Source organism: Prosopis cineraria, unplaced genomic scaffold (genome assembly GCF_029017545.1).
Source record: "Prosopis cineraria cultivar Desert tree isolate PC_DT_omini unplaced genomic scaffold, ASM2901754v1 PC10, whole genome shotgun sequence".
Taxonomy (NCBI): Eukaryota; Viridiplantae; Streptophyta; class Magnoliopsida; order Fabales; family Fabaceae; genus Prosopis; species Prosopis cineraria.
In genome coordinates, this window is record NW_026555341.1 from 930,387 (window position 1) to 956,420 (window position 26,034).

The window sequence follows — 26,034 nt, forward strand, 5'->3', positions numbered from 1 at the left end:
CGTCGATGTCTTGCTTCCGGACAGCCGGACTGACATCCGTTTATTTATGCATGATATGAGGTGTTGACAAGGGTGAATGATGATTTTTTTCTCAATAAATATGAATAGTGTGAATTATAATTTTTTTTTTTTTATTTCTCTCCTAGGATGGCACATCATAGAGAATAAGGAAGCGGAATCCCAAATCGTAATCATGAGAGAAGACTGGTTGAAGAGTTGGAAGGGAAAAAATATAGAATTTATTCAAGTGGCTCACGTTGGACATTCACTTCTTTCTTATACAGAGAAATTCACTGAAAAAGCCTGAAATTTAGATGACTAGGTGTAACTTTTTTTTTTTAAGTAAACCTTAGGTGTAACCCAAAAGGCTTGATTATGAGAATTATTCATTTTATTTTTTCATACAAAAAGTTGGGGTAAGTTGGGTCCTAAAATATACTAAGATTAAAGTGTACATTCAGATTCAGGAGACAAAGTTGGAGTGAGTTAAGTCCCAAAATACACTAAAATTAAAGTGTACATTCAGATTTAGGAAACGCTAACAGATACTCACACCAACAAATTAATAATTAATAAATTAATAAATATATAAAAATATGGTATACATTGTATCAAATTTACTCATCCTTTGATTGCCTTGAAATATGTGTAGGTGTTTGACTATACTAAATAAAATATTTAAATCTGCTTCAAAAAAAATATTTAAATTATTAGCTTAAATACAAATAAAACAGGAAAATTCTTACTAAATATTACTTTAAAATTTTAAAAATACTTTTAACATGAAACAAAAAGTTTATCCTAAAAAACCAATAACTAAATGGGTAAATTTAAATTTAAGGAGTACTCTCTCATATCTTAATTATAGGACAAACTTTCAGAAACTCCTTTTTTTTTTTTTGTCTTGGATATAAGGTGAAGTTGAAGTAGTTAATTTTTTAAAAAATTTATCTCCTATTTATTCATCAAGGGACTAGTTATATTTATGAGAATTGAGTGCCGTTATAGATAATTACAATAAATTGTTTTTAAGTGCTTTAAATTCTTATGAATCAATTAATTACGATATTAATTATAAAGAATAGTAAAATTAAAAAAGTTGCGTATGTCTTAACAAATTTAAATTTAAATACTCTCTTAAGATCGCAATATATGGTATTTTATAGAAATATTGTTTGGTCCAAAATATATGATATTAAATAATTTTTATAATTATTTTTTAACTATACACATATTTCATTTTTTACTATTTTTGAAAAATGATGCATTAGAATTTAAATTATCATTATGAATGCACTTATATGAGATATTTTATAAGAGTATAATTGAATAGACACAAAATATTATAAGAGATTAAAGTTTCATCAATACATTATATTGTGATCCAGAAAAAGCATATACTCCCTATATATTACTTCCTCCATCACAAATTATAAGATATTTCTAGAGAATATTTAAAATTCTAAAATATAAAACACTTTGATAAAAATAAGGTTTCATTAATGATACTTTTTTAATATTATCCTTCCCATATATTCTCTCTCTTTAATATTTTTTATCAATGGAGTATTAAATGAAGAATATTTTTAAAAGTTTATATTTTTATCTTAAAAAAGTAAGGTTGTAAAGTGTATTTAATGAGTTTTATTGGTATATAAAATTTTGCCTAAAAGTGATTTATAATTTAAGATTGAGGGAGTACAATATAAGGTATTAGTAACAAATTTATAGTTCTCAAAAAATGTTAGTTGATAGTTGATATCTTAACTTTTTTAAAAAAGTTACATCTTTTCAATTATACCGTCATTAAATATTCTATATAAGTGTCTTGATAATGACAATTAAAATTTTAATACATCATTTTTCAAAGAGAGTAATAGATGAAGTAGGAGTATAGTTGAAAAAATAATTATAAAAATTACTTAATGCCCTCTATTTTAGATTAAATAATGCTTCTAAAAATATGCCCCATATTATAGCTAGATGTGAGTAATTATCATTCTTCTAATAACCACGAAGTTAATTGAATTTGTGAGAGAGGATGTAAGGTGTGGGATGCAAATGAGACTTTACGAGAGGGACTTCGTTATGTCACCTTACTTAACCATAGACTTAACTACAATTACTGAACTCTATCACGATAATTAGAAAGTAACCAATCCCAATTATCTAACCATACTAGAGAGTACTCAACTGTAGCTAAAAATAGCTAGCCATAGTAGGAAAAAAAAAGACTTAAGTTAAAAGTTCACTATCGCTAATATGATACAAGGCAACCGGACGATAGTTCACAATAATTTAAAATCTCACGATATGTTATTTCATGAAAAACAACACTAATTGAAATAGCCTCATAATTGAAAAAATTTATTTCATACATTCAAATCAAGTCTTTAAAATACAAATGGCTTAACTATTTAAATAGACTTCTAAAAACTTAAATGATGTAATTCTGGTTAATTTAGGATTCCAAATGGATATATTTTATTCTTATTTGAATTAAAACAAAATAAACTAATTTTTCTAAACTTAAATTTAAAATAAAATAAGATAAACTAATTTTTTAAATTTAAGAAAATAATAACTAAACTAATTAGACCCATAGACCTAAGTATCTTGAGTTAAACCTAATATGCTAAAAGCATTTCTTTGATTTTTTTAGAACTCTAATTGCTTCAGTACTTCTTGATCATTTAGAACATCTCTAATTAATGAATTTATGGTTTCTTCATCCTCTTAGCTTTGGATTTGGTCAATGATCTTTAAATGCTCTGCAACAGATCAAGGGCTAATATTGAATTTTGACTCGTCCCTTGATTTGTATCATAAAAAGATTTAGCTTCAAAATTGAAATGAAAATTTATAAACTCTACCATAATATAAAGAGTCAAACCAATTGTTAAAAGATACTATGACAGAAAAGTATACATGTGACACCTTTTAAAAGGACAAAGTAAAAATTTGAGATCCCATGTTTATAAATTCATTTTCTAAATTAAAACATTCATTAAATAACTGCTTATCATAGTTCATAAGCAACTAGAAGCATGAGATATCAATATAATTTGAGAACCAATAAAAATTGGGTTTAAAAATATCATTTTCACAAAACAGACTCATTCACCACAACCCAGATATGTTCGCTATAGCAAACATCATAAAGGCCATCCTCTATAGTGAAGCATGCATGCCCCACACAAAACCTTAATAGCAAGATTGTTGACAAGTAGAATTGAGGGCTAAACATCTCCATCCAATGTTCGAATAAAATGATCTAAGTTTTCATGAAAAAAATAATCTAATGAACTAGCTAATGGCATCAATTTTATATCCAAATTATTTCTAGTTACTACGCTAGACACCCAGAACCCCATTCACCACATTTTCACACTTAAACACATTTAGTATAGTATTCTAGTTTTATTTAGGAATTTAATTAAAAAAATTATTAAGTTTAATTGAGAATTAAATTGTGTTTTGTGGAAAATCAAGGTAAATGAGTTGGGCTCCCTTCATATGTAAAGAAAGGCCTAATATCAAAGCTCATTATATGTCTCACTAAGTAAAACATAGAGAAATTAGATTAGATCATGAGAAAGAGGCTATATTTAACATTGAGCTGTAGCCATTCAAGAGAGAAGAAAAGGCTATTTTCATATCTTTACAGGGCAGTCTTGGTAAATTGGTGTTTATGAATTCGTTAACAATTATATTGGATTGAAATTTAATCAGCAGGTTTGTAACATCTAACTTGTTATTTTTAATAGTTGGACCATTGATTCGTTGCTTAGATTAATAAGATTAACTAATCTAACCCTAGGATTAGTATGAGATTAGTGTTAGGTGTTGTAATTAGTTATAATTAATATGTGTTACTGTAGATTAGCATAATTGTATTATGTAAATTGTGTTGTGGACACCATAAGTGATCACTTTTGTGTTCATGGAACCTTTCTATCAAAAAGTAGAGGTAACCACTTCTTGATGCTATATTATGTGTCTTGTTATTAATTATGTGAATTTTGATTTATATAATATATGTGTTCAGAACCCATGTGTTAGATTAAGCTTTATTTTGTTAAGAATATGTATTTCCAAGTGGGATATTAATTGTTTATAAGAAAGTGTTGGGAGTAAAAAGTATAATAGAAAGCATGAGTTTTAATGTGTTATATATTTATGTGTATTGGAACTGTTATTAAGTGCATAACATGCTTATGTATGGTTAAGAGTCATGTGTTAGATAAATCTTATCATATAGTATGCCCCCATTATGCCCAATGGGTAGCATGTGTATAGCCTATACTAGTTTATTTTTGGTTGGGTGAATTAAAGTACCGAGCATGGTGTTTGGAACAAATAAGAAGTTGTTATGTCATATTTGCAATCTTATATATATCTGTTTTAAAATGTATTTTGTTCCCACTTAACAATCCACATATTTAATTACTTTGCATGCTTTATTTTAGGACTATCGCATCTCATTTCCTATGGTTTTGTTTTTATAGAAAAGGGTCTAGCCGAAAAAGCATCAGGAAGGGGAGTAATTGGGTGTATGTTAACACCCTTGGCTTATGTGGCCTCTTTTTTTTTTATCGAAGTAATATATAAAATGCCAACTTAGGATATCTTTTTTTATTATAAGCACGTAGGCCTTTAAATTTAAATTATTTTGCATATGTTAGCCATGAGATTTATGTTTGCCTCTTGTAGTTTGGACATTTTATTTGAGATTATTTATGCTATTGTATTGATCATGAGACTTCTATCTACCCATTATGGTCCAAAGATATTATTATTTGATTATTTGGAAAATACAGTTATTATTTAAGATTTAAAATTTTTTTATTTTAAAGTTGTTGGGAACTATTATCCACTATTTTACTTTTTTTAAGGTTTTATATCTTTTTTTTAAGACTTGTTGAATAAGATCTCATTTTAGTACTTCTTTTTTAGCTAACTTATGAAACTCTTTTCTTATTATAGTAGATTCTTTTCTATTATGATAGCTGATGTTTGTGAAATATTTTAATTAGAGAAAAGTTATTTTCTATGGTGACATATTCTTTAAACAATTATTTTGTCTCTTAATTAGTATAGTAAACTCTTTGCTATCATGGTAATGTTTCTAAATTACTGATTCTATCTTTTTTACCATAATAAGCCTTTTTATTACTAGAATAGTATTTGAAAAAATGTCTTTCAGTCTTTATTATTATGGTATACATTTTTTTACCATAGTAAAGGTTTTAAAAATTTGAATTTTGGATAATAATAATATTTAATACTAAATAAATCTAGTATATGAATGATGGATGTTTCATCCACGGTGTTCAAAATACACAGCAAGTGCTAAAAGTAAAAATACAACCCCTAAACCACACTCATCCCCAAACAACATATATAAATTTTCGACTCTCAATCTCAACTTTTTAAAGTAATCAAAGGAGAAGTTTCATACCAAATATCCATGCGATAAACCCAATTTGAATGAACATATACATGCTTGCACCATTTGTGGTGTTTGTTGCAAATTTAGATTTTTTTTCTTTTACCTCTTGATTGTTCAATTAAGTTGATAATTTGTCTGATTGTATAATTATATAATTTAAATATATTTTTCAAATTTATTTTGAATTGATTGTCGCTAGTTTTAATGAATTTAATTTGCCTAATTCTAAGTTATAACATTTGGTTCATTATGAGTTCTCTAATGGATTAAGTGTCAAATTTTGTGCTTATGAGTTCTATTTGCTTTAATTAAGTAATTAAATTTATTAATTTCACTTTCCTTTCATTTGCCTTTGGTCTCCCTGATTGAATTGGGCTAGGAAAATTAACTTCATGTGAAGTCTTAAATTATCCCCATTACCAAAATTGAATTAACTTTTTTAAATTTTTGGTTAATTAATTCTTTTTGTCATTTAATTAATTTTTCTAGCTTTCATTTCATTTTTTTCTTAAAACAAAGCCCCCAAATCATAATTTAGAACTCATGCATTGCATAATAGAATTTATTTGTTAGACTTTAGCATTAGCATCCATTTAGGTAGTTTTAGTGACATCAATTGCATTTCTCATTTGCATTTTAGTGTAAAAATCTAGCATTTAGTTTTATATTTTTTTATTATTTTTTAAATACCTAGAATTAACTTAAGATTAACCCCTAAATTGCTTCATAGAAAAAATAACCTAAGGTTCGCCTATATTGTATTAAATTAATCTTAGTTTAATTGAGTGTCAACATAACTTAGGCACATCCACCAGACACAAATCACAATTCTTCACTAAGGCAAACTCCTATCATCAATATGTAGCATTTCACCGTATTAGCATGCTCATGATCATCAAGTTCTTTACAAAATTTCAAGGAGCTCAAATGCTTATTATCAACCATTTGTCATTTCAACACACTAAGCCACACTTGCATATTTTCAAAACCAAGACCATATACATTCATGGAGATATATAAAACATAATTTCAAAGTTCACAAATACCTATAATTATTTTAACAAGCAAAAATACAAAATAAATTCTTCTGATTAACTCAAATCTTTAGGTTAACAAAGGTTATCCCTCAACAACTTGTTTTTCTCAAGCTTGCTCCAAGCTCAATCAATACTCAACAACATTAGTCTACAGTATTCCAACAAAGAATCATCAATATTGATTTGGTTCCACAACTTCTAATCTCAAAATCACACTTTCTCTAATTAATTTACTATCTCAAACTCTCCATTGTGATAATCTATCACAACCAAACTCATTTCTAGCTTTTATTTGCTTATTTTACACTATTATAATTCTAAACATCGTCGATTACTCTCAGTCATAATCCCACTCATATAAAGCCCTTATAAATGATTCATCTTATCATAAAAGCATAACCCATAGGCTATGATAATAAACCAACTCTCTACCAATCAAATTAATACTAGTTCATACCTTTAAATCACTCCCATTTACTACCTTCTCTTTTATATTTCTTCAAACCAATAAACCCATTTACATAACCCTATAAAATCATCAAAACTAAATTTAGAAGATTAAAATAACTCTCATTAGTCCCATTAGAACCAATAAGTTTGAACCCAACCCTTACAACTCTTAAAATCATCACCTCCCACATAAAACCTAACTTCAAATTGGTGTATAAAGGGAGGAAAATGACAAAAGATATTTACCTTGAGGATTGAAGCGTAAAACCTTTCAAAAATCTCATCTAAAGTATGAGCTAGCAAAGCCTTGAGTTTTTCTCTTCATTCCTCTTTTCATTTCTTTCTTCCATTTGCTACTTGATTCGTGAAATTTAAATTTTCTAAAACATGTCATCCATCACGAAAAATTTGTCCATTAGTCATGGCCAACGGTATGGATTCACTGGCCCAACTTAAAAATTCATAATTAATTTCACACATCTTCAAAAATTATAAATTAGGACTCTATAAAAAGTTTGAGATATCTACTTTCTAATAAAAGAATTATTTAAAAATAGTATCATTTTCCTTTGAAAATATTTGATTACAAAGGCAGTTCATTTTTTTATCTTCTTCTAAGCCTTGATTGATTATAACAATCATGTCCAGATGTATTTAAATACTCTTAAACTCTCTTAAAATATTATTAACTTAATTAACTAAAGGGATAAAAATTTAGGATGTTATAGACTTGGCTTTGCTCCTTCGCAGCTCTACTACAGCCAGGGAGGAGATATGGAGATTAATCAGGATGATCCAGATTTAATGTTTCAATTTTTAATTTATTTTATATTTATTAAAATAAAATATTTATAAAAATATAAAAAAATAAAATTTAATAAATCTGATTACCAATTTAAATTATCTAGATTTGTATTACCAAACTAAAAATTTATAAAAATTTTAATAAATAAATATGCTTATCACTAATTTGAATAATACTGATTTAATATGAATAGTCCACTCTAATATTAATTTTTCTATAATTTTTATAAATTGACCATCTAAAAATTTTTGATAGTGAAGATTCAATATTAAATTTTCTATACATTTTTATTCTGGTAATAAAAATCCAGACCACCCAAATTGATAATAAGATTTATTAAATTTTTTATAATTTTTATAAATATTTTATTTTAATAAATATAAACTAAAAATAAAAATAAAATATTAAATCTAAATTGTCGGACTGTCCAAATCTTTTCCTTGAGTGCAGTGGAGCCATGGAGGAGCAGCTTTGCAGAGTAGCAACGCCAAGTCTTGATGAGAGTGAATGAGATTATGTGTATTTGCAGTTCCACCCGTGTGGAGTAGAACATATTAATATTAACATGACACAATGATTTGAAGAGAGAGAAGGGATGCAAGTGGCAGAGAGAGAGAGCGGTGAAAAGGATGGGGGCTTTGTTTTATTCGTGTGGTCCAATTCAGAGGGTACGTAGAGAATATTAATTTTAATTTTATTTATAAGATATTTTATTATTTTCTATACTCAATTTTATGTTTATATTTTTATGAAATGTTAAAAAAATTATTAAAAACATTTTTTTGCTTTTATTGAAGGATAAGTAGAAATTTATAAATAAAATTTAATATTTTTTGTAATTTTTATTAAATAAGTTAGAAGTGATTTATAAATAAAGTTGAAGAGTGTGGTGAAATAAAAAAAAAGGTAAAACTTAGGTGTTTAAACTTATGTCCTCAATATACTTTTTTCCAATGTATTGTTGCTACCTGGATGTTTTTTTCCAGCACCCTACTTAACTCTTCTTGATAGAGTTTCCCACTGCTGGCTATCAAAAATGGAAAGAAAGTAAATAAACTCAATTTCTGTTCTCAACTAACGCTGCAAGTTTTTGAATCGTCAAATTTTCTTGTCAAACTTTCCTCAACCTCTTCACTCTCTCTCTCTCTCTCTCTCTCTCTCTCTCTCCCCCTTCAAAACTGAACTCCCCCTCCCTTAAAACCTCACTCGCGGATTGGCACACTGTCACACTCATCTTCATTCTCCACCTTCATCTTACTATAATCATTTTGAATCGTCTTGACACTCACACAAAAAGTCAAAAACTCTAACATCAGATTCGTTCTCTCCCATGCTCTGCTCATACAACATAAATGTTGCAGCCCATTAAGTGTTGCTCCTCCTGGCTCCTCACTCACCACTTGTCAATTCCCTTTTACCCCAAACAATTCTTGTGATCCTCAGACGATGGAAGGTGAATAATGGTTTCGTGGAAAAGTTGCAGCAGCAACAGGGGTTCATTAGGTGAGGGTCAAAAACTTTTAGCGTTAATTGAGACAAGAAATTAGGTTTATTTATTTTCTTTCCCTTTTTGAAAGCCAACGGTAAAAAACTGTCAAGAAGTGATGGAGCCGGGAAAAACATCCAGTTAGCAATAATACATTAGAGAAAAGTATATTAAAAATATATACTTGAGTATATAAGTTTTGTTTTTGCTCTAAAAAAATAAGAATAACAATCAAGTCGAGAAGAACCATTTTATTCGAATAAAGTCCTGGGGAATTCAAAAATGCAAAGTAAGTCCCATGAGTCCTTAGTTGATCCTATGATTACATTGAAAAAGACTCAAATACCCCTAACGAATACAGAAATTTGCCCCTTATCTTCCCAAATTTGCAACTCCAATTTCCTTAATTTACAATTTAGTTTCCCAATTTCATTTAGAAATGCAGTATTTTAACATTGAATTTTGAAATTATTTATAACTTATTTTCTCATATTTTCAACTCCTTATCTTGATTTTGTTTATGAACACATGAGCGGTGAGGTCATGATCTGAACATTAATTTTAACATTCTTCTTTTTCCCACCCAAGTCACTGATTTCCAGAATCATTATCAAAGGGGGTTCGATTTATCTCTCCATTGTTCAAAGAGAAGAAGAGAGAGGAGGAGGAGGAGCCGAGGTCGGCGTAGGTGGGAAGTTGCAAGTCACTAGTAGAAAACCCAAGAGTTCACGCCCTGAAGTATTCTCTCATCGATCTCATGGCTCAAATTGCTCAAATTGGTTGATTAACAAGGGATAATTGGGTCCTCCTTCTAGAAAGCCATCTCCCATGACCTACCTGTGAAGAACTCCAATCCTGCTATATATGTGAGTAACATGAAGACAAGTTGACTTTGCTAGTCTCCTCTTATGTGTTTTGTTTTGTTGGAGGGATAGTCGCTTGGAAGTTTTCTTTGAAAATTATTGATTTTGTAGTAAAACTTTTCCTCTCCTGATCTGTTGGCTTTCTATCTCCAAATATTTTTTTTTTGTGTACTAAAAATATTTTTTTTGTTCCTCCTCTCTTTAAATAAAATAAAATAAAATCAGGATAAGAAGTTACAAATTTGAGTAGATAGAGTTGTAAATATGAGAAAATAAGTTGTACATAATTTCAAAATTTAATATTAAAATATTACATTTGTAGAGAAAATTGATAAACTAAGGTGTAGATTAAGAAAAATGGAATTGCAAATTTGAGAAGATAAGTGGCAAATTTTTATATACATTAGGAGTATTTAAATCTTTTTCAATATAATCATAAAATCAATTAAGAACCAATGTGACTTACTGCTTCTATCATGTATATTAGTCACTTTCTAAAAACATAATTTGATTTACTTTATAAGTCATTAGTTGATGGGATTATTTTATATTAAATTAAAATTTTTAAACTATCCTTAAAAAATAAGAGTGAAAAAGATAAAAAAAATATTATATTATTTATTTATTTTTTATGTTTTACTCAAGGATTATATTTAAAATTTCACTTACTTTTATTTCTCATATTTTTATTATATTGATAGATATTGGTGATGTTAATAAAAATAATTTAGAAATAAAATTAAAACGAGTTTTTTATATTTTTAAATTTCTTAAAACTTTAGTACAATAAAACGGTTCAGCCTGGCTTTGCTTTGTTGCATCTGGAAAGTGGATTTTTTTGGTGTCAGTGACAGCAGTGATTAACTGATTATTCAAGGCACCTGTTGGTTACTTAAACGTGGAATTATGGAACTGGTTGTCGATCGTCTTTCCATGACTACAAAATTCACACATTTCATGGAGGGTTGTGTTCTCAGTTCTCACTCCCTTCGGAGTACAAGACACCTGATAGGTTTTGAATTTTATTTTTATATTTATTAATTTAATTTATTGTGCAGCATTTATTACATTTTTTTACTGACAGCTAAAATTTTATTAGTCGATAAGAAAAAACACATTTTCTCATGTCATTATACTTCATTAAAAAAATATTATTTCTCTCATTTAATTTATTATTGATATGTGAGGGAAAAAGGTAAAAAAAAATTTGTAATATTTTTAACTGAAAACAAGGATATAACTGAATTTTATTAGTATTTAAATTATCGTTAAAAATATCTTATATTTTGAATCAGAAAAAAGTATTTTATAACTAGAAAATACCCCTACTAAACTGTGAAAAAATTCACTTTTTTTATTGTTTGTGTCTGGATATTATGTGGGTGTATATCTTTTTTTTTATCCGTATTAATATATATATATATATATATATGAGAAGTTCTAACTTAATAAAATATGACAGTCATTTCATAAAAGAAAAATACTCTTACATGCAATGTATGGTACTCTCTTCGTTTAAAAATATAAGACATTTTTAATCGAATTTTACCCTTAATAAAAGTAGTTATCTACTTTTAAACTAACCCTATTTTTTTATATTTATTTCTATTAAACATTCTATAATAAATATAAAGTCACTATTAATAGGAGCACTTTTGAAAAAAAAGGCAATAATTACACCTCAAAAGATTAAAAATATCTTACATTTTTAAACATATAACTTTTTAAAAAATATCTTATATTTTTTAACAGAGAGAGTATTTTATTAGGCCACAATACATTATTATTATTTTATTTTTTTCTAACCAATTTTCACCCCCCTTAGATAAATATTGTGTAAAAATCATTACAATAGTTGAATAAAAATAATAGAGTAAATATTTGTATTTGCTCTTTGAGTTTGGGGGATCTTTCATAGAATAATAGCATATGCATTAAAATATCAAATTTACATGCTTTAGTGTAATACAGGATGAAGTAATTGGAGAGGGAAAAAAAGAAATGAAAGTCATTCATATGAAACTCAAAAAACATGTAAAACTCACAAAATAATAAGTACTATCATTCTTGTACATCTCATTAATTTTTAATAATAACTCAGTAATTTTTACAATTTATTATTGTTGTACATAATAAAAATATAAACATCTTTTTTTATTCATGAAGAAATTAAAAGGGAATTTGAAAATTACATGAATAAAAAATATGTTAATATTTTATCAAAAAAATACATTGCAAAATATGTTAATTTGTTAATATGATGTCATAGATAAAAAAAATGCTAATATGATATTATAAAAATTGTATTAAATGTTAATAGTCATGATCAGGACATCAGGTAAGCTTTAATTTTTTTTAAATAAAGTAGAAAAACATGATAAACTTAAAAATTGTAAAAAAAAAAAAAAACATTGCATCTTGATAAAAAGGATATCAGTAGTATTTTTTATCAGCACAACAAACACATGATAAGTTATTTCAATAATAATTTATTATTATTATTATTTTTTACTGACAGAAAAGTCGAATCTAGTAAAAGATAGTTGTGAATTGAATTTAAATTTTTATTATCATACCTCAAATAGAATTACATCAACCTCACTTAAGTTTATACTGGTAAAACAACTTTTTTTAGAAAAATTATTTTACTTCTACACATGCTAAAAATATAAACACCTTTTTTATTTTTAAACTGATTACTTGTGAACAAAATTAAAAAATAATTTGAAAATTATATGAATATAAAGTATGTTAATATGACATCATAAAAATACAATATAAAAATAATTTTAAATAATAGTGTTCACCGTCTAACATGTTTTAAAAATGACAGGCAAAGCAAAATATATTGTAGAAAACATTGACAAAATAATTGAATTGAACATAAAAGGCGATGATATGTGTTACAATAATATTAATTTTACTTTTTTAAATCTGAATAAATAATTTCACTGTTTTATGAATGGTGAAATTTATTATATTTTACTATATGCTCTCTTTGTCTCAAATTATAAAACAACTTCAAAGTTATTTCATTATTTTAAAATTTAAGATAATTTAATAAAAATAAAGTTTTATTAGCAATACTTTTCAAATATTAGCCTTCAAGTAAAGAAAGAATTGCAATAATTATATATTTAAAATTACATTAAATAAATGATATTTTTAAAAATTTATATTTCTGTTCTGAAAAAATAAATTTATAAAATGTTATTATTAAATTTTATTAATATATATAATCTTTTTTCAATGTATTTTATAATTTAGGACAAAAAAAGCATCAGGGTCCATGGTTTTTATCATCATCATCCCCTGATCATCACTATTTGTTAACGTTATGTAGCTAAAATTTGATGAGACTCGTGATGTGCTGGCTATAAAACGTTTGGCAGATTGTTACTCCCGGGTCACATTTGCATTTGCATCAAATCATCAATATGTATATACAAATTTTGTAAAAGATCACTAATTGATCAGAATTTTTTTAATTCTATTAATCAATTAACTTTGATTAAACTTTAATTCTCTTCATTTATTAGTTCATTTTATTTGTCATGTATCAAATTATTAAACTTTAAATATAAAATTTAAGTTCTATAGGAACAATAATTCCATCCATCTCAACTTTTTTATTTATCACATGTATCTCAATATTTTTCAGTTTTTATCTTTAAGAATTTATATATCTCAACTTTTTTATTTATTTTACGTCTCTCAATATTCTTAAGTCTCTATCTTTAAGAATTTATATATCTAATTATTAAATTTTAAATATAAAATTTAAGTTTTATGGGAGTAATAACTTCATCCGTCTAATTTTTTTCATTTATTTCGTGTCTTTTAATATTCTCCTGTCTCTATCTTTAAGAATTCATGTATCATTATTAAATTTTAAATATCAAATTTAAGTTTTACGGGAATAGTAACTCCATCCGTCATAACTTTTTCATTTATCTCGTATCTTTTAATATTCTACAGTCTCTATCTTTAAGAATTCATGTATCTCATTATTAATTTTTAAATATAAAATTTAAGTTTTACGAGAGTAGTAACTCCATCAGTCTCAGCTTTTTTATTTATCTCGCATATCTCAATATTCTTCAGTTTCTGTCAAGAATTTATGTATCTAATTATTAAATTTTAAATATAAAATTTAAATTTTACAAGAGCAGTAACTTCATCCATCTCATCTTTTCCATTTATCTCGTGTCTTTTAATATTTTTCTATCTCTATCTTTAAAAATTCATGTATCTCATTATTAAATTTAAAATATCAAATTTAAGCTTTACGGGAACAGTAACTCCATTCGTCTCAACTTTTTTATTTATCTCGTATCTTTTAATATTCTTCAATCTCTATCTTTAAGAATTCATATATCTCATTATTAAATTTTAAATATAAAATTCAAGTTTTACGACAGTAATAACTCCATTCGTTTTAGTTTTTTTATTTATTTGGCATCTCTCAATATTCTTCAATTTTTGTCTTTAAGAATTTATATATCTCATTATTAAATTTTAAATATAAAAATTTAAGTTTCACAAGAACAATAATTCCATTTGTCTCAACTTTTTTATGGAGTGCCAATGACATGGGCTGAAGTATCTAAGGAAGTTTGTTATACCTCTTAGCGAGCAGCTTTGTTGTCACTTGTGCTGGACAATAGAAAATTATCTTGTATTCCACTACCACAAAATGGAATAAAAATATATCAATTTGTATAACTTTTTCATATTGTTGATGAGTGCTTATCTATATTACTTAGCTATATTTATATTATTACTTACAGTGTTCTTATATCAAACCTTAACAATTTACAAAGATTAATTCTCTTACTTTTAAGTTATTAGACATATAATTATATACAATTTTAATGACAAAACATTTGTGTTATAATTTTTTTGACAATATGCTGTAAACATGAAATCAAAATAGCAAATATAATCATGTTTTACATATTTGAAATATAAAAAAATACATAATTCAAATTTTCTACATCATTTTTTTTTAAAAAAGAAAGGATACCTATCTAAAAGTTTTCACACCATAATCATGTATGATGAAATAATTAAAAATTTAATCTTTTCAAACTATATTTATAATTTACTATAAGTTTGAGAAACAAAAATAAGATGTATATGAACAAAATATTCTAAAAGAAAAATGATTAAATAGAAAAATTTTTAAAATTTTAACAATTTTAAATGTGTCAATATAAATAATATCTAAAGTCTTTATTTCAATTTTTTTAAATTCAACTTATGCAGCGCACGAGAAACAGTCTAGTTTCTTTAAAAACAAATCTATAAGAAAATATTAGTGGCGGTGAGATTTAAATTGAATATGTGTCTTTTTATTTTTGTTAACAGTTTTATATGAATAATGAAACTTTTAGTATCTCTAGTTTACTTCAATTATTAATTTGGTACTCTAGAGTTAATTTTTATTGATTTATACCTTAAACTATTTTTAAGTATTAATTTGATCATTATTGTTTAAAGAAAATATATGCTAACATAGATAACAGAATATTGATAGAAGTTATATAAATTGATTAAAGAAGCATAATTATTTAGATAAAAGATATATTAAAGAATTTTAGAAAATAAGAGAACAAAACACAGCATAAAATATTGCATGGATAAAAATTAAATTCATTTAAGGACTGATTTATTTTCATTTAGTTAGAGATGTGTGTGTGTTAAGTTATTAATATAATTTATGCATTAGATTAATTTAAGAATTAATTACGTTTTAAAACTTTAAAGATTAACATTATAATTTTAAAAAATTAAGGTATTAAACAAAAATAAAATTAAATTGTAGAGATTAAACTAATAATTGAATCAAATTTGAAAAACTAAAAAAATTATTATTTATAGTTTTATTCTCTTAAGGACAAACGCAAAATTTGAAATTATTTTGCGATAAAAATCAAGCGCTTGGAGTATGACTTTTTGGTGAATCTAACGAATAATAAATAAAAAAAGATCACATCATCAAACTTAAATCAAAGGCTTGCTTTTTCAACCTCAAATTCCAGATTTCCTGGATGGATCGATGCTTTTTTCTTCCCTTCACGGGAGAGAACAGCAATTATAAGGATTATGATGAAAAATTGCAAATTTTCATGATTTTAAAAATTAACCAAAATTTTTGGTTGATTTATTTAAAAATTTTCTGCTATATAAAAATGCCCTTTCTTGGAGACTCGACGGAGATGGAAGATCCTATCAATGGCAAAGTCTTTTTTTTTGCTTTAACTTTTCTTTTAAAAAAAATAATTTAGTCAACATTGAAATTGGTGAATTTTGAAGTGAAATTAGTGTTTCTTAATAGCAAGGTTACCAAATTTCACACCCAATGTATACATTTTCAGCAATATTATTTACACAAACTCACTTCTAAAAAGGTTGAAGATATATTGATGTGATCTTATTTATAAGGTAAAGAAAGAATATTAATTTTTATCCTATTTATAAAATAATTTATTATTTTTTATATTTATCTTTATATTTTTGCCCTTATTAAATACAACCAAAATTAAAAATAATTTTTTTTATTCTTGTTAAGAGTAGATGTCAAAACTTAAAAATTTTAATATAGAGTTAATGAAATTTAAAATTTTTTTTAATTTCAATAAATTATGTTGAAAGTGATTTATAATTAACATCCTATACATGCATGAGACTACTTGAAAAATTAATGAAACATTTATTTCTTCTGTTCAAAAATGTAAGATTTTTTTTAATGAATTAGATGTTTAAAAATATAAAAAATTTTATTCTTTTAAAGTGTAATTATTGTTTTTTTTTTCAAAAGTGCCCCTATTGATAGTGACTTTATATTTGTTATAAGATATTTAATAGGGGTAAATATGAAAAGATAGAATCAATTTAAAAGTAGATAATTATTTTATTGAGGATGAAATTTAAATAAAAATATCTTATATTTTTTTAATGGAGGGAGTATGTTATAACTCTTCATTGCAGTAACACGAGGATAATTTAAAGGGTCAGCTTTTTTTATCACAAGTCCACTGGTGATTACAGGCTTTAAACACAACCCAAAAGACTGGCCAAAAAAAAAAAACACACAACCGAAAAGAGCTTTGCAATTTGTGGGATTGATTGGAAATAACTTGAACTGGATTGCACGGGTGTGTTGAAGACTTGTTTGATTTAAGGGGAAAAAAGAGAAAAGCAACAAGATTTTAATGAATTCACCCTAAAATAAGACGGACAAGTAAGATTTTAATAAAGATTTTTAAAAAAATTTCTCTATTTATACTCAAATGTAGATAATAATTTATTTTAGTCTATAAATTATTATTATTAGTTATTTTAGTCTACAATTATTATATTCATGCAATTCATAATTCTAAAACATGTTTTGTTTTAGAATTTGTTTATTTTCTATACAAACAGTTTGTTTTATTTTAAAATTTACCATCGCACGCATAATTAAAAAAGTGAACAACAATTGGCTTCATTCCTACATAAATTTTTTTGATAATTTTCTACATGCGATTATTAAGAATATAAACTTCTTGTTTCAATATCATACAACTTATTTCAGAATTTGTTACCACATGTACATTAAAAATATAAAAAAAATGTAATTTTAAGATACGTCATCCTCACATAAACTAAAATTTAAATAACATGTTTCATTTTAAAGTTTATTAACCTATGCATATAAATAATCACTTGTTTGATTTTAGGATTCTTATCGGGCATAATAAAAAAAATAAATCAAAATTCATTTTATTTTAAATATTTTTCCCCATGCAAGTGGAAATCTTAAGTAACATCTCGTTAAATTGCGCATACCCCCCGTGTAATATGTTATTTAAATGTTAAAATTTAATGTAAAAAGTACAAGAATAAAACATGTTAAAATAATGTCATAAAATCAATTCAAAAATATATTTATTTTATAAATTTTTTACCAGTTTATATTAAAATTTTAAATGATACATTTTATTCTGCAATTAACTGCCGTATAACTACATTTTGCACTTGAAATTTGGGGGGGGGGGGGAGTTCTTAAAATTAAATTATGCATCCACCTGCATAAAATGGCCAGCATGAAAACCAAAATAAACAATATAAATCAATTTCGGAAGGATCTACATAAATTTGAAGATGACATTGAAATCCATAAAAATGGTTCGAATGTTCCTCCCCGAGAGACCACGTTGCAAAGCACGGCGAGCAGCAACGCGTGACTTTCACAATCATCTAGAACTCAGTCATGAGACCAAACTTCAGTTCCAAATAGTGCCCTATTTTGAACCACCATCCAACATGCTAATAAATTTGTCTATCAGAAGAACAAAATATAAAGCCTGACATGGAGAATAAAATCCACAAGATTATTTCTTTTCCTCCTCATTTGGCGGCTTATCTTCATTCTTCTGCTGGGGCTGGTTATTAAAAAAGCGATTAGGAGACCAGCAGCAGTGCATACAATATATCAAAATACCACCAATATGTAAAAATGCTAGCAATGTGTGATAGATACTTATTACTAGCATGTGTAGCTTGCATATCTCTTCCTATCTTATAGTTTATACATGAAAATCCACCAAAAACTAGTACTCCAAAAACATTGGGACGCAACCTAGGCAGTTTTTGTATACACACACACACACACACACAATCAAATTTTCCGATAAAAAATCATCATAAGAAATTTTTTACAGCTCAACGAAAGATTAATTCTCTAAAAGGGAAAAAAAATCTATATATCGTTTTTATTAAAGAATCTGGCACTATGTTTTCTTTCTCTCTTTTGAGCTATAAAAAAAAAAATTATGTTATCATATTAGGATCTCATCAGGCAAAATTCTCTTCAAGTCAAAAATATGATGTGTATATATATATAAACAATCAACAAATGCAATAAGTTCATCTAGGCTGATCAAATTCAATTGTGTTTCTAGTGAACTTTTCTGCTAAAGTCCTTCACAATCCAATATTTTAAAAAAAGACTCACCTCAGACTGACTTTGCATGGAGGCCAGAAGATCTTTGACAGATGGGTCGTTAGGGTCAACCCCGGGAAGCTGCAATAGCAATGAATGACTACTTAGTATGGAACATATAGAATAAAGAACAAAGAAAAATACAGGACATATCAGACATACTGAAGCAAGGATAGAAGATACGAAGGACTGATCAGCCAACAATTTACTCATGTCTGACTGGCTTGCTGAATCCTTTGTATTGTCTGTTACTGACAGTTTCAGGGCTACAAACAAGAAATAACCAAGAATCAGTAAAAAGCAGGGCAACCATGGCTGAGAAGAGATGCAAATCAATTAGATCCCATGTCCAGGTCATGCTCGGCTTCTCATAGCTGAGAATACTACAATACAACCATTCAACTTAGGTCAAACTAAGGAGCAAGTATGCGGTCATGACCTGAGAAAATAAATGCATACCAAGCAATCCTGTGCAACACGATGATGCCATGAGGTCCTAAAAACTCAGTCCCATAACCCAAATGAATTAAAAAGTTAATCCACTCTTCTTCACTATAGGCACGCACAAGATACCCTCTATCTTTCCTCACCAATCCAAGCTTCATGTTTCTCAAGTTGGTAATTAGTTCAATCACCAAGCAATGAAACCACATGGCATTTCTCATGAATCAAGAGACCAGAAGTAAAGGATAGAGTTGCAAGTTATCTCAAGCATAAATCAAGAGTTCCTGAACAGCATAAAAACTAACCAAGCGCCAAATCAGGATCTTCTGCAGTTGTTTCAGACATATCTGTATCTCTTAAGTCATGGTTAATGGCAGGATCATCCATTGACATTGCAAGCGCCTGCTGCAGGAGAGCATTCTCATCATCCTGTTTCCATTAGAAGATCAGTTTCAACAGCAAAAGTACTACTACCATTGTTCAATTCTATTTAAGGAAAATTCGAGTTTCAATACATATATACATATGTAAAACAAGAAAGCACTAACACTTCAGATCCCATCCCTCAAGACACCTTTCAAACAGCACTAATAAGTCTCAAATATTTCCTCCTTTTAATGTCTTACTTGTGAACACATGGCTGAAAAATGTTGCTGAAGTGAAAGGGAAGGCTAAGAATGGGCAAGATAGACCTTCCCATTTATTCTCCCCAACATTATTTTTAATCGCTCCCAAAAGATCACATAAAACGAATACATTGCTGGTGAGCTAGAGAAAAAAAACAAAATTGACGCATAAACTAATAATGTCACAAAAGCAGAACAAACAGATTGTGGAAAGTAGAGGGTCACCATAAAAGATATGTTAAGTCATGATGATAAATTGACAATCATGGGTGTGAGAATAAAGGGTCAATTATATCATAGCACCAGGAAGGGAAAAGGAAAAAATAAATGGCATTTAATTCTGGGTGCTCGTGATGGCAATGAAAAAATGGCAGTAATATGATGGCCAAAAACAAAAACTCCACATTAGCAAGTCAAATTCAAATTGAAGTTGGTATGCAGGAAATGGAAATGGCTCCATTTCTCATATCAAATCATATAATCCTGCAATTCATTGAATCAAATGTGTTGACATAACTACATCCCAAGAAAGCATATAATAGGTACACATGGCTAAAAGCAGAAAAGAAACCAACCATCAAATCATTTGTCTTGTTATCAGCTTCAGATGTTGCAGCACCTGTTCGCTCTGTCATTGTTGCATCTTGTGCACTAGCTTGCTGCTCATCTCCTTTCTCCTGTTTGGCAGCATCCTCAGCAGCCTTTTTTGCAGCTGCCTCCTGTCTGGCCCTCTCCTCTTCCATTGAAACTCTTAAAGCAAGAGCCAACTCAGGATCCAAGTTTGGATCCACACCAAACTCAAAACCAGATACACCACCAGCTGCAGCTGCAGCTGCTGCAGCAGCGAAACCACTTCCACCTTCCCCATCCCCAGTAAACACAGGTGTACTGCAACAAAACAATGTTACATAAATATTCAAAATCACAACTTTACTTCTTACTCGAGAAAAACAAACAATTAAATATTCAATCTACAAACCTTATAAGTACATCAGAAAGAGCATTGGGACCAGCTGGAACATGGACAATATGGCTTGTATCATTATTATTAACAGCCGCAAGAAGTGCTTCCAGCTTCTCTGTCTTGCCCTCATCTTCTTCACCGAAATTGATAATGTCAAGGGCTACGCTGTTCTTTTTTAGTTTTCTCCCAATCATCTCCAGCAGCTTCTTCTCATGTTTGACAGGACTAAAAGGAAATGGGGGGAAGTATTAGAGAAAAATCCAATTAGCTACAGAAAATGTGATTACATATAAAAGTATAAAATATAGCCAAGCATACCTTCCAGCAAAAATGATAATTCTTTGCTGCTGTTTCTTATTTTGCCGATGCTTGAGAGCCAATTGTGCCACTTGAATACCAGCAGCTAGGTTCATTTCCCCACCTATTTCTAGTCCTAATTTACAAGTAAAAGATTTTTAAAAATAAACTTCAACGTGAACAGAAGAGTGTAAGTAGAGCAAAACATGTTATCAGCTGCAAATTTGCTGCAATTCATTTTTAGCATTTACAGATGTGAGTTTCACAAAAGTTCAACCCACAAATAAGCATGCACCTCAACAAATGATCTTATATAGCTGCTAAAATCAAAACCGAGGTCAATAGGCTTAAGGCAACAAAAAATATATATATATATATTCCCACAGGCAAATTTAACATCTAAGCTTATCGCATTTGAAGTGGAACAATCAACGTGCGCCATCATCAAATGGAAAACAAAGAGGCAACATCTTGTAACAAGAAGAAACAAAACTTGAAAAGGAAATATTGCAACTTCTTGGTGTAGAAGTACTGGCACCATCTTGATAAGGGAACCGGATCCTAGATTCAACTGCTTTAGTTAAAATAATGCATATGCTTCAATTGACAAAGAGTAGTAATGACACAAGCACTCAATTAATATAAACTGACCGTGCATGCAAGCTAAGATCTTGCCCAGATCACTGGTGGGAGTCACCAAAACCCGAACTCCCTTCCCTGCCATTGTGAGAACTCCGACTGTATTTTCTGGATTAGACTGTGAACCAGTAAATATATTCATCAGAATTCAGAGTTCAAATAAGTCCCGAAAAAGTATGTCGGAAGTACAACTATAATTGTAACAAGGATTTCCTATGTCAAGAAGGAATGATCCACAGACAAAATGAAATTTTAAATAAAGTTATAGTATGTCAATCTTGAGAAGGAAAAATTTACAGGACGGAACATATTTCTAACAAAAAAGATCGTCAACAATTAATGATTAAGTCGCCCCGTTACAAGCCACCTATAATAATACCATGTTTTCTTTTAGCTCACTGGAAACCAGGAGAATTAGTAAACAGAGAATGAAGAAGTGTCAAAGAGAATAAACATTCATTATCAACTTCACCTGTGTTTTGGCACCGCATATAAGATTGACAGCATCTGCTTGGGCTTGAAATCGAGAAGGTGCGTAATCCCCGTTACGCATCCATTCGGAATTATCAATACAGATCATTGTTGCCTATGAAGAAAATGATCTAATGAAAAAGTGCTCCAACAACAATATGGAAACCCTACTTTGATAGGCTAAAAAAAAGAAAAGAACGAGAAATAGGTTCGCTAGGGTTCGTTGCGAAGAAGAACACGGGAAGGAGAGATTTACCTCGAGCACCATCGTCGTAGATTTTAGGAGCGAACGATCTAGAGCGAGTCCGCACCCTATAGACAGACAGTTCTCCGAATTGTACCAGAAACGAAGGCGAAACACAGCTGAGGTTTCCTTGCTAGAGAGGGTTGCTTCCAGTTAACATGGATAATCTACCCTCCTCCTGCTGACGGAGCCATTAAGTAACGGCGACACCAAAGTTCCGTTTAGACGAAACACACAGGAGAATTATGCAAGGCTTGTTTTCATTTCGGCTGGGTATATGATTAATTATACAAAAAAAAAAAATTACCATAATAAATTTTAATTTTATATTATAATTGATTATATTAGTACGTGATGTGTTTGGATAATATTTTTTAAGACTAATTTTGATAAAATTAAAAATGTTTAAATGATTCAGTTCAAAATTAATTTTAAATGTACGAATTATCATAAAAAGACATCGTTTTTTAAGATGTAAATATTGATAAAATCATATATAATATTTTAAAATTTGTTGAACCCTATTTAATGAATAGAATATGTTAATGTTAATTTCAATAATAATATAAATTTTGTGAATTTATTGATTAAACAACATGTACAAAATAAAATGTAGTTAATATGAAAATCAGAGAAAGATGCCAAACCCTTCACCCTCTAGGGATCCGACACTGTGGTAAATTGTAACATCCACTCCCACGACACTCATCAAGAAAGGCATATTTAAAAAAACAATAATAACCAACAGCAAAGGACGAGCAACCATATATGAGATATGAGCACATTATAATAGAGAGGCAATGAACTCGCTGGCACAATTAGATCAAAGAAGAGAGATGACAGACTTGCTGATATAGACAGATTAAAGCAAATTAGAATACGACAGAAAAGGTTGGAGGATGATGAAGAGATGAGAGGAGATTTGAAACTCACAAAAGGTGGGAGAGGTAAGTCGGTTGCTAGAAAGACATAGGAGGACAAAATATACAACTAGCTAAAATAGAGTTGAAACTCAAAGGATATCTGAAATTTTGCTGAAGGGGTATTCCTAGGAGGCAAAATTTTTTGACAATTGATAAAGGGAGCCAATGTTGAAATCGATTTTGATAAGCCAGTCTTCTCAACTTATAGCAAAATGATAGTTTTAATACAAAAAATCCATTATATGAAAATGGAAATGTTTAAGTGATTTTGACCAAAACTATGACTTTAGTTTATACAATCGATTTTGGCACCTATTCAAACAGGCACATGCAACTTCTAAGTTTCAAACAACACGATTAAATATTAAAGGATTCATTGTTGATTTTAATGTAATTCTCTCAAAAATCCTTCAAATGTAGAGAGAGAGAGAGAGAGGAAAAGAAAGAAATCTTTGGGGGAAAAAAAGGATGAAATGTGATTCGATTAAGCCCATTGCCATGACAAAACTCGATCAAGCCCAGAGCTCCGTCCTCAATGAGATTGAACCCATACTTAAAAAACCATTGAGGATGAGACGCTCATTTTAACCTGAATAATAATTCCATTCCAATTCCAAATAACATTTAGAAATCCAAGTTTTTTTATATTTTATATATTTTTATTTTAATATAAAAATAATTACTTACATATTAATTTTTTAAAAATAAAAATTGCAAAAACAAAATTTAGATTTAGCACATAAAATAAGCATTCAATCTAGGCAGTCTCAAATTGTCAAGGTAAATTATTCTCTCAGCACTCACAAATAATAACTTTGTAATTTTATAGTTAGTATTTTAAAACAGTCATTTTTAAGTTAAAAAATTGATTAGAATTCTCTTTCGTAACTAAAATATAATAAAAAAATTTATAAATTAATTTAAATTTACAATTTGTGAAATACTAATTATTTTTAAAAAATTAAAATATTATATGAGTGAAAATATTTAAAAATATTAATGCAATACATACTAGGGAGTCAGACTTTTTTATTTTCATAACTAGACTTGTCTCAAATTCTTTGTAAACGCAACGGCCAGCTATTATTATTATGTAATTATTATTTTTCATTGCATACGGTATCACTATTATGTTTAGCCAATCCTCCTATTGTAATTAAACTTCTATACAAGTGTATAAGTATATTATGATTTTGGAAGGGAAGAAAATAACCTTTTGAAATAAAACTATATGCTTCACAATCTAAACATCCCTAAAAAGGATAGGACTGGAATCAGGATAGCACAAGATGCAGAACTCATGAATGAAAAAGCTAAACTTGAATGCTTTATTTTGTAAGGTAAATGTATATTTTTGTTCCTGAGCCATTCTATGAGGAACACCCAATATCTTAAACTATTAGATGAAGTAATTTTTCTTTTAAAATAATTAAAATTAGAGTCAATAACTTAGGTTAAGCCCAAACTTGTCCAAAAAAAAAGTTAGAACCAGGCTTAAAAAATATAATTTTTTTATATTCTAGCCTATTCGGGCTCTCAAAAAAATTTGGGCCAAGCCCGATCGGGTTCGAACTTGGCCCGAATACCACAATAAAAAAATTATTTTTATAAAATATATAAAATATTAGTTAATTCTTTAAGTTTTCAATCATTTGATACTAAAATACCATATATTTGAGTTTTATGCATCATTTAAATATCAAAAATATATATTTTATATTTTTTATAAAATAAAATAATTAATTTTAAAGTAAAAAAATTAATTAAAATGATTTTAAAAATAAAATTTGGGTATTCGAGCTGCTTGAGGCCCAAAGAAATTTGAGTTGGGATTAGCTATTCAGGCTTTTTGGGGAGTTGGGTTGTTTAGGCTAGGACCATTCAGGTCTGGTGTCCACCTAAATTCCCAACTCTAATTAAAACAAGAAAGTTTTACCCTTGTTATTAAATTCCTCAGCAATCAGCATTGATTTCAATTAGTATTTTTTGACAGTTAACATTGGGAATTTGACAGCAATGGCAAAAATACTTCGTTTTAATTACTTTAGGCTAAAATTATTTCGACTAATAATTTATGGCATTAGGTACTCCTTGGAGAATACTTCAAGGGCAAAAATGCACATTTACCTTATATTGTTTTTTTTTAGATGAGATATAATGAACTCTTCTTAGAATATATTTGGGATAGATGATCATTTCACAAAGATGGCAGCCACATCTAAAGAAGTTTATTGAGGATGTGTTTACATAGTATTTAGAAATTGATTAATCTTATCTATAGTTTTTGTAATATCACTTTGATCATGTAAGGTGAGTTGGTTGGATTAGATGACCCTGAGGTGGT

The 26,034-nt window shown here is 28.1% G+C and overlaps 1 protein-coding gene across 1 annotated transcript; it reads right to left on the reverse strand.

Moving 5' to 3' along the window:
• Positions 1-18,186: 18,186 nt before the first annotated feature.
• LOC129321334 (26S proteasome non-ATPase regulatory subunit 4 homolog) lies at positions 18,187-22,954 on the reverse strand. The gene is made up of 10 exons (XM_054967074.1): positions 22,780-22,954; positions 22,525-22,638; positions 22,065-22,170; positions 21,435-21,549; positions 21,132-21,341; positions 20,728-21,040; positions 19,832-19,955; positions 19,245-19,348; positions 19,095-19,163; positions 18,187-18,522 (listed from the first exon to the last, which is right to left on the reverse strand). The coding sequence occupies exons 1-10, from the start codon at positions 22,789-22,791 to the stop codon at positions 18,472-18,474; spliced, it is 1,218 nt and encodes a 405-aa protein (XP_054823049.1). The 5' UTR covers positions 22,792-22,954; the 3' UTR covers positions 18,187-18,471.
• Positions 22,955-26,034: the final 3,080 nt, after the last annotated feature.

Coding starts and splice junctions, on each gene's coding strand:
- LOC129321334 (XM_054967074.1), bottom strand. Junction 22,171..22,524: donor TATGCGGTGCCAAAACACAG/GTGAAGTTGATA, acceptor ACTGGTTCACAG/TCTAATCCAGAAAATACAGT. Junction 19,164..19,244: donor TATCTTCTATCCTTGCTTCA/GTATGTCTGATA, acceptor TTGCTATTGCAG/CTTCCCGGGGTTGACCCTAA.